Here is a 10,698-nt window from a genome sequence, read left to right on the forward strand (position 1 = left end):
AATTAGAAAGATAGTGATTCCTTATGTAGAGGGATAGAAATTGATATACATATAAATCTTAAGAAAAAGAATGTTAAGGAGACATTTTTTTGTAGAATGAGATATCTTAAAAATGTTAAATATATAAATTAAAATATAGAGTTATTAAAGAAGGATATATTTAGAAATTATAGGACTCTAAAAAATTCAATGAAATCAAATCTTTTAATTTTACACTAATTTAAAGTCACGAGAATATAGAGCTAGTATAGATTATTAATCATTTATTATAAAAAATACAAAAAATGATCCTAAAAATGTTTTTTATTCATTTTGGTAGCACTTTAAATGTTAAATCGAAATATATGCCAAACGATGCTATAAATAGGATGTTGATTAAAAAAAAAATGTTTAACGAAGACGAAATTTCTATGTGTATATATGTGTAGTTTCATGAAAAGTAAATTTTTTTTTAAATTCCCCTCGCAAAACTAAAATGGCAAGTGTAAACTAAAATAATGTCCTTCTGTTATATAATTTATTGAAGTTAAAATCTTGATATCATGTGGATGCACGTGAACTGCAACAATTAAATGCTGTTATCAATTGTTTATTATTTTAGTATAATTTTTGTTAAGTAGTTTTTTTTGCATCTTAATTTTATTATTAAAGATGTATTTTTTTTAACAAAAACACTAATTGTTCATTTTTTTTAACAAAAAGTTTTATATAATATTAAAAAACCTACTGTATTTTTTGATTCGCTACACGTCTATAACCTTAATAAAATTAAATAAGATTATTTGTAAATATCTAAATTTTAACATCAATAAATAATTGGAAAATTTCGTAATCTTCAAAATCAATATACGAGGTAAAGTGAATGTTCGATCGGCAGCCGTTGATTCTATACTCATCTTATTTTCGGAAAGATTTTGCATTGTAGAACAAATCTTCACTTTTATCTTGTAGGTAATACGTTCTTGTCATGTTATATGTTCTTAAGGTTTGCTCTATTATATTGCTTAGAATATTAATAATACTTTATCTCTTTTTTATATAGTCAGTCTAAGCAAAAACAAACAAAATAAATGATGGTTTCTCAATCAAATTGAGACACAGTCTGTAATCAAATCTTTAAAGTTACAAATTACTTTATTATCGCAAAAAATCGATTTATATTATTAAAATTATTAAAAATATGTATTATTTTTTATTAATCCGTCACTAATCGAGAGTAAAAGTAAGACAAGAACAAGCAAAATAGAGCAATTTTGTCCAGTTAACTATTTTGGTTATCGGGAACGAATTAAGCTCGAAATTCGAAAGATAAAATAAAATTGCGATGTTGCCACCGAAATAAAAAATAATCTTATAATATAAAAGAAACACTGTAAAAATAACATATAAAAATATAATCAACGTAAAGATTTATTTATATGTATGTATTTCGAATGTTCATTAAGGAATTACTTTCTTTTTTGATTCTACTGTCGAGTATCAGATACTCTGCACAATGCAATTAACATTGTGATTATTGAATGCAAATTAAAAAAAAAATATGTATAGTGGTGTGCAAAAGTTTCCGGCTAGTGACAGTTTGTAATCCAATTTATAAAAAAGTTTGATAAAATTTGAATCGTTATTAAGTGTACAAGATTTCGATACCTACATGTATTATAATATATAATATATATATATAATATATAATATATACCTACATGTATTAATTAACCTACTTGTATTAACACTTAATGACGATTAAACTTTTATCAGGTTTTTTTATATAAATTAGAGAATAAAATGTCACTGGCCGGAAACTTTTGCACGCCACTGTATATCGTTGTCTTCAATTCAGATTGTTAAACCTACAAAACACTAAAATTGATAAGTATATGTTTACGTAAGACCCTCGAATGTCCTGTTAAGTCAAATCTGCGTTTTCGCGGTTTTATTTCAACTCGCACTTGTTTCCTCGTATTATAATCGATGAAAGAGATGTTGCAAGCTCTCAAAACTATCGATCGGAAATCGCTCCATGTGCCACGATTAAAGCAATTAGTTTGATTTGCAATTCAGCTACTGAATATGCAAATAATTTCGTACCAATGGCGTGTTTGTTATTCCACTGAGAATACGGTTTACATGGCTTGTTTTGCAATTACAGTCAGGGCAAGGGTAGATTCGGCGTCACTAGGAGTTTCATCGCGACCAGAAGTGGACTCCTACGATGGCACGAGCATCAACAGAGTGACGGAAACACCGAAGAACCGTGAGCTTATTTTTAACAATAAGACTCGGATAAATATTGCTAAGAATTATGTATACATAAAATAGTTATTTAATGTTGAATCAAAAATTTTGGAAAAACAACGGATATTTAATATAATTTATTATCCAATCTTGCAAAATTAATTAAACACAGCTGGCATTCTAACGATTTGCACACAGGCGGTTTGCTGAAAAACATGCAAGAGCCATGGATTCATCGTGGTACAAACGTGCAGTAGATCAGCATTCCATAGAACCAGAAAGCTTTGTTTTCAGCGTACCATTTGATGCAGGTAAATATGCGTATTAATATTAACACGCATTTATATAATATTTTTTAAATATAAGATAAATATAAATACACACTTGTAAAATTATAAGGTCAAATTATGAGGTAAAACCTGTCCTTATGTTTTCCTTTTTATTATCTTACTGAATCAAAATATTGAAATTATTTTTAAATCTTCTAATTAGTCGTTACAATCATATTAGATCGTGACGTCATAATCCAGAAATGACATTTCTTGTTAAGCCAACAATAAAATTCCATGTATGAGGACAAACCAATAAGGTATCCGCATTAATAATGAAGACGCAAGTTTTTTACAAAAATTTTTTTTATTTTTCAACGTAATCCCTTTTTAGGAAGATACACTTTTTCCAACGCCCTTGCCATTTTTTTAATTACTTCGCATTTATGATGAGACTAGAAATCCTCAAGTAAGAAATATGCAAATTCCGAGTATTCGCAAGAACATGGCGTCTTCCATGATGTGTTCATATGTTTGTAATATTTGTATGTGTAAATACATACAAATTTTGTTTTCCGTACTCGAATTTTCTTAAATGCATATCAACCGCGTATTCGATATCACTTTATCGTCCCGATAATTATACATATGAAGATATAAGAAATATATCTTCGAGTAATAATCAATTATTTCTATGATTTTTTAATTATTAGCAGATACGACCGATCCACTCGTTACCGCCACTCATGCTGTATTCATCGGAAAAGGTCACAAAGCTCCAGCAGTGGTAGTAGGTTTACAATTCCAACACTCATCTTTAGCAACCCATTTTGTAAACATCACTTCGACAGTAAGTAAATGTATTTTTTTTCTTTATGCATAATTATTACGTGAAATATGAGTAAATTTATTATTTTAGTGTACCGGTATGACAGGATGTAAAAAGAATTGCGCTTCGGAGGAGCTCGACTGTTACATTCTAGACAATAATGGATTTATTATTATAAGTGAACGTCATGAGCATACTGGAAAATTCTTTGGTGAGATAGATGGAACTATAATGGATTCCTTGGTGCAAGATAGGATATATAGGTAAAATAATTATAATAATTATAAACATTATGATCCACATATAAAGTGTGACTCAAAATTTGCTATTGTAGATATAGCAAGAAAGTTCTCGAAAAATTAAGTGTAAAAAAATTATTTGTAAATTTTTATTTTAAGTTATAATTTTTATGATAATGTTTAAAAATGAGTGTAACATGGTGGACACCGTGCGAGTTTACCATACTGGGTACTCGAGTTCGATCCTCGGCAGATCCAAAAAATTTTTCATGCGCTCGTAGCTCGTCTTTAGCGGTTTGATAAACTACTAAGAGTAGTTGATCAGACCGCCAAATTGATCTATTGCCAAGAAAACCTCAAAACTGCCATTTGGAACTAGCGTAAAATTGTAGGTTCCGCATGTTCGTGTACAATCTACGTACGTACTACGTACGCAGATAAGCATACATACGAGAGATAACCCCGGTTCGAACTAAGATATTACATTATCGAAAAAAGAAGTGTCTAAAAATATGGTCAATTATAGATTATATTTAGATGTTCATCTGTCTATGAGTTGCGCATGCGGTAATATTAGTAAGCGCTAATAGCACAGGTACTTAATTTTTTGAAAACTTTTTTGCTATAGTATTTTGAATCGCGAATTTTGGGACACCCTGTTATATATTTATTTATATAATATTATATTTACCTCGGTATAGAAAAAAGTAAGAAAAAAATACGTTGCCAAAATTAAAAATTATCAATTTTTTTCGATATTTTTTTTTGCTCTAAAAATAAACAATCTTCAAGCAATCTTCAGGAGAGTGTAACTCGTCAAAAATTATCATAATAATTAATGAGATGATTTAAAAAATCATTTTAAAGGTTCTATTTCTTTAATCGATACTTCAGATATTGATCTCTGACTGATTATTTTTGCATATAAATACGGAGCTAAATATCAAATCTTGAAATTTTTGCAAACTTCGCGCGCGCGAAGTACATAAATTAATCCTTTATGGATCGATCCCATTTGGGGTCACTTCTTTTTTATTTTGTAAATTATTTGATCAATTTTTATGAAACTTAATTTGTGGAATAACTTGATAATAATGCTTCAATCGAATAAGATAAAATATGATAGATTTAATTTGGACAAAATTTTATAAAAATAATTTTTTAATTACGAAGTAATGTCAAATTTTCAGTTTTGCTTTATGTAAAGCTTAGTGTTATGCAATTATTACTGATTTGTAGCTTATTCTTCTTGTTTTAAAATAAAATAGCACCTATCGACCTATTGCCGGTGATATGGCCAAATCAAAAATTGACATAGATATTATACTCTGTCTATGCCTCTGCTGAGTCCGAGCTCCGATCACCCACTTGCTTCGCACACTTCCTCCCCCGAAAAAAGAGAGATTGCGGAACGAAATTGCGAAGGCAGCCGCAGGACTACTAAACAAGCTGGTCGAACTGGAAGGGTCGGTGAAGCCGGAGCTACTGGCGAAGGTCCTCGGTTGGGCCTCGATTCCGAGAATTGCCCGTACTAGCTAAAGATACTCCTGATACGCTTCGACCAAGAGTCTACGCGCTTGTAGATATGCCCGACTTCGGAGCCAATCTTGGTAGCATCAGGGTCGATTACGTCTTGAGCGTGGCACTACGATTAGCGGTCGAGTAAAATCAAATTTTGCGACAAATATTTAAAAGGGACTTACTATTTTGATGGTTGGATCTTTTTTGGGCAGTTCGGTGGATGACTTTGTCCTTGGTAAATCTGGTTCTCGATTTACGAACTCGCTTATTAATTCTAAGTGACTCTTTTCATCGAATTTGAATCGCGTCTGTCTATAACTCTGGTTCGTACCTAAGTGTTGAGGTCTTGCGGTATCGCATTTATATAAGGATCTTTTATATAAGGGTCCTTTAGAAAATGATTCCTTCGCAGGTTGTGTCAAATTGGAGAATCTAGGACTCGAGTTGGTGGAATTTTCGCCCTTGATGCAAGATTTTCAGTTCTTCGATAATTATTAGAAAATCTTTCTCAGAGATCGGTATATTTATTATTGTTATATTTAATATTTATTATTATCAATTATACAGATATTTGTAATTTTGAGTAGGCTTTGGTGAGACACTCCAAATTTTTGGCACTTTACTAAAGAACCACCTTAAAAAGAGAAATGATAGTTTAATCGTACTGATAAAATTTAAGCTTAATGAGCTATTGTTCATTGAGAATAGAAAAAAATGAGAAGATAGGGTAGATGATGTCCCTTCTGCACCGACTTTCTTTGCGAAAATTACTTCATTCATCTATGAATCAACCTGTCTTATCATTAAGTGTTACTAACTGTAGTTCATTTCTTCTTACTGGATAGATATCTTTTTTAATTTCAAAGTTCAAGCCTTATAATAGGAGAAACTATTCTAACTGCTGTTATCATTTTTGTAAGACATTTGCTCATTATTACTCGCAACCACATCAACGTATGTATCAGTATTTGCATCATTTTATTAAACGCTGAGAATTATTTATCGGCCTGCGTGAGAGAATGAATTTGAGTATTTTTCAGGTTCCCATTCCTTAAATGCGGAAAATTAGCGAAATTCATCCTAAGATCTGAGCTGAATTCATCATTCGTTGAACTTGACGTAATTCTTCTTTTGGCTTCCACCAAGGGAATGTTCTCCATCGCTGCCAAAGCTAAAACCATTTTCTGTTTTATCATTTCCGGATTCTCCTGCGGTAAGTAAATCGCTCGGACAATGTATACACCTCGGAGAACATTCTTTCAAAAAGCAAATTTCGTTACCCTCATTTTGCACATTTTTTGAGCATGCATCTCGCACTGCTTTCACATATGTGTTTTACCGATATGATCCTTTCTGATTTAAATTTAAAAAACTATATACACTGTAGCAAGAATAACATACCCGAGTCTTGGCTACAAAACGTTCGATCTCATGTCTATCACAATATAGCAAAACATACCTTGGAAGAATTTGGCCAAATTTTATGCACACCGTCCGCGAAATGGAACATTCAATTTTATTATTTCTTCTCAAGATCCGATTAGTTTGCAAACTGACTATCTTACTCAATGATTGTATAATACGCTTTAATTCTCCTATCAGACTACGCATTGAAGATTGAAAGATTGAAGTTTGCTCTCTAAATCTGAATCAGTGGATAATCACTGATTACCCAATGGCATATTTGGTATTGAACGGAAATTTTTTTATCAACTTAAGCTTGCTAAATCTGCGTTCGCAAGATACCACGGTCACTGGTAAGGTTAAATAAATTCGTAATGCAGAGTTTTGAAGTTTGGATAAATATCAAAATACCGCAAGCTAGTAAAAATCCAATAATCTGCCTAGCACTGTAGTTGCTAGATGGCAGACGCAACAACATGCACGAAAGCCCGACGTTTTGCAATCGTGATTTTGGCATTTCCATTGGATATGCGCTCTTGGCAAGGACCAGATTTGCCAACCCCTCGAATTCCGACCTGCTACTCTACGTACTTTTGTTCGGCGATCAGCGAGAATGGTAATGTCGTGGACCTTTTCAACGATTTCCTCAGTAACTATCTGCCGGGCGACTTGGGCGTTCCTTATCAAAAACAGTTGAACGATCACATTTGAATTCGTTGAACCAATATTTAACGATTGTCACAGATGATAAAGACTTCCCATAGATGGCAACCAACTTCGTTTTTATTTCTTCGCACGTTTCTCCATCCAAAAATAAAAAGCAAATTACAAATCGACATTGCTCTTTTCCATTGTTCAAATACGCTCACTACAAATTGCTATAAATTAAAGATAAACCACTATTTTGGAAGCTATAAACTATATTAATGTACGATTTGTAATTTATGTTATAGAATTCTGTGAAGTTTATAAAGCATTTTCAGATTTTATGAATTTCCATTTGTATCCGTGAAAAGCTCTATTAAAAAGTCAGTCAAATCATTATCTGAACATCGATCTTTTTATATTCTTTTCCATGCATATGATTCTTATATATGGGTTAATACATCTTTACCGCGGCTCTTTGGTGAAGATGCATACTGCTCGCGGGTGACGGATTTTTGTGATATATACAAAAAATGTACAAATAAATATTCTGAACATTTTATTAATATTTGAACATTCTATGACAATCTTATGTTATACCGGAATCTTACGATATATTAGAAAATACAAATCAAACTTTTCATGAATGATTAACGTTAGCTGGGATTATAAATTGGACAATTTAACATTGCTGCAATATTTTGAAATTGAGCTGAAAGATTTTTCACATTAAGATATTTTTACGATGTTCGCAGAAAAGTGACCGTCATTGATTATCAAGGAACTTGCAGTCCTCAAGAATCTCATCAATCATCAGCGCCGCGAAGTTTGTCTGATTCTATCATAATGACAGCGATGGCATTTGGCAACTTCCTTTGGACTTTGACTTTGAGTTTCAATATTCAAGACTTATGGCAGACGACATTGGCATTTGCTAACGACGTAATGAATGGTAATATTAAAAAAATATATTTATACGAGGGTAGTTTGATAAGTCCATGCAAAGTCTAAAATATAGCATTATCAAATTTCAGTAGTTAATTAAAAATATAGCTGTATTATAATACAGCTATATAGATTAAGTAAAAATATATAGCTGTATTATAATAAAGAGATTATGTGTATTTCTTAATTTTCCTTTAATTTCTAACTTATATTGTGATTCGGATAGATCCTATACAGTCCTATATAATCTTCTAGTTTTCTACAAAGTTTAAAAAAATTCCTGAAATATTTTAGCTGTCAACTGCTGTAGCGATCCTGAAGTGATCTTTGAGAACAGCTGAGAAATATATATAGTATCATTAAAATATATACAGAAATATATACAGTACCATTAAAATATATACAATACCATAATAACGGTAATTCGTTACTTTTTTTACTCGGTAACGAGTAACTGAGAAATTGATCAAGAAATTGATCTTTTTCAGACGACTTGGTATTTACCGATGATGAGGAGACACACGAATTCGAATCGCTAACACCTGCCGACTCGACAGATGAGATAATATCGGATGAAAACAATGTATATGTGAGATTTCCAGTAATCGCACCAGCAATACCGGTCTCGCCACCAACTACACGGGCGACTTCCTCTCATTATCCAAGAAAATTACGTGCTTGCGAAAAGAAAACGGATTTGTATATTCTGCAACCTGAGCGCCTCAACACCAGCGGCCAAAGCAATCCTCTGAAAGGAAAGCTCACCAATTGCCATATAACCGGATGCGAAAGGTGATTTATAGCAATTTTTATTAAATCGCGTAAAATAAGGGAATTGAAAAATTAAATTCGCATAATTGGATAAAGCTAAACGAAACAAAGAAATTTTCTTAATATAAATTAAATTAAATTAGATTATACGTGTGTATATTCTAATATTTCCGAAAATATTTGATGAATTGTAAATGAATTCATGATATAAGGATGAATGAATTGACACATGAAAATGAGTGATAGATACATTTAGACCATCCTCTTTTATTTTTTAAACGATTCCATGAGCAAAATGTTATCAAAATATCGGCAGACTGGTCTAGCTCGAAAGGTCAGCAGATTAAAGTGTATCTACAGCTTATAATTCATTAAAAAAATTATAAATATTTCTTTTCATGAAATGTTTCGAAAGGCCTTCAGTAGCGCAAAATTCTATAACTTATACAATTAAGATTAACGGAATATGGAGGATGTCTAAATATTTAAAAAATAAAATATAGTAATGATGTGCCGGATATTCGGGAAGTATTCGGTATTTGGCTTTAACCAGGTTTTTTACTACAGAAACTCGGATGTTATTAATATCCAGCTGAAATTTTATATTAAAAATTCGCATCATTGATGCAAAATTCTATTTTTTTTTTTAATTGAACTTCTTGCAATTCATCTTTCCTCTTGTTCTTTTCACGTTATGAAAATAAAGAAACTATTATCGCAATTTTTCCCTTTCCCTTTTTTTTTTAAGTAGAATGAAAAAATTATAACGGATATATATATTTGAAAAATATCCTATATTTAACCGGATAGTTGCTCTACCGGATATTTGACTGGATATTGAATATTTAGTGTCACACTCTTTCCGGATATACGATATCCGATGTTCAGAAATTGAAATTATTATTAAATAAATGAGAATTAAAAGCTATTTCTTTCAACGTCGAACTAATAATTTCCATCTAACAATATGTCCCGAAAGTGAGGCAAAGAACATATAGATATAATCTATAATGAATACATTTTTTTCTTCTTTTTATTTTTCTTCACGGCGCAGACCGTTTAGCGTCCAAAAGATCCGTCACACCAATCTGATATTGCTGGTGGTCGACACGTTGTGCCCATGTGGCAGTAAACAGCTGAGCATTGATCCCATTGAGGCATTAACCGAACCCGGGGCATGTACGGCAAGGAGAGAACGTCTGTATCGACGAAGACCACCAAAATGTATAAACTATCATCCCGAAGAGATGGAGATCAAATTTTGCGGTAGCGCAAACTGTCTTTTTAACTACTCGTTGAATTTTATGTTACTCTTATTTGTTATTACAGTGCGACTTGCGTGACTTTGTCGGGATTAATTAATCGCGCGTATACGAACGTGCGTGCGGACAAACACATACCTATACATAACACATATTTACAAATTACATTTTTAAAATGGATTTAGCGTTGTCGTTTCTATGGAACAGTTATAAAGAAGAAAAAAACAGTGTACTCTAAGTTCACAGATTACTACTATTTGACACAAGGACGATAAATTATATGTACATTATACATACAAATAACGCATAGTGTATAACGATATATGTATGTGTATGTGTGTGTATTTACACATACACACAATATACCGAATGTTTCCGAAAAATGACAAATTTAAACAATCAGATCAAGTTGTGGCCTGTAACTTTTGTTAAGTAACTTATGTTCTATATCATCTCCTTAAGCATCAATTTTTAGCTTTTTTAAAGCTACTGAATTTCTACAAAATTCAATTAAAGTGAAAAAAATACGTTTATTGTGTTTAATTTTTTTGGAATAAGTGTTTAAAATGTCGACTCTCTTT

At 31.6% G+C, this 10,698-nt stretch overlaps 1 protein-coding gene across 1 annotated transcript in view; it reads left to right on the forward strand.

The window, feature by feature from the left end:
* Positions 1–10,198, forward strand: part of stol (voltage-dependent calcium channel subunit stolid) — a 30,042-nt gene extending 19,844 nt beyond the window's left edge. The window contains exons 16-22 of the mRNA XM_018548957.1: positions 2,147–2,251; positions 2,431–2,543; positions 3,215–3,351; positions 3,421–3,593; positions 7,895–8,091; positions 8,573–8,876; positions 9,910–10,198. Coding sequence (XP_018404459.1) covers positions 2,147–2,251; positions 2,431–2,543; positions 3,215–3,351; positions 3,421–3,593; positions 7,895–8,091; positions 8,573–8,876; positions 9,910–10,198 — 1,318 coding nt within the window. The remainder of the gene's footprint in view (positions 1–2,146; positions 2,252–2,430; positions 2,544–3,214; positions 3,352–3,420; positions 3,594–7,894; positions 8,092–8,572; positions 8,877–9,909) is intronic.
* The last annotated feature ends 500 nt before the right edge of the window (positions 10,199–10,698 follow it).

Source organism: Cyphomyrmex costatus, unplaced genomic scaffold (assembly GCF_001594065.2).
Source record: "Cyphomyrmex costatus isolate MS0001 unplaced genomic scaffold, Ccosl1.0 scaffold76, whole genome shotgun sequence".
Lineage (NCBI taxonomy): Eukaryota > Metazoa > Arthropoda > Insecta > Hymenoptera > Formicidae > Cyphomyrmex > Cyphomyrmex costatus.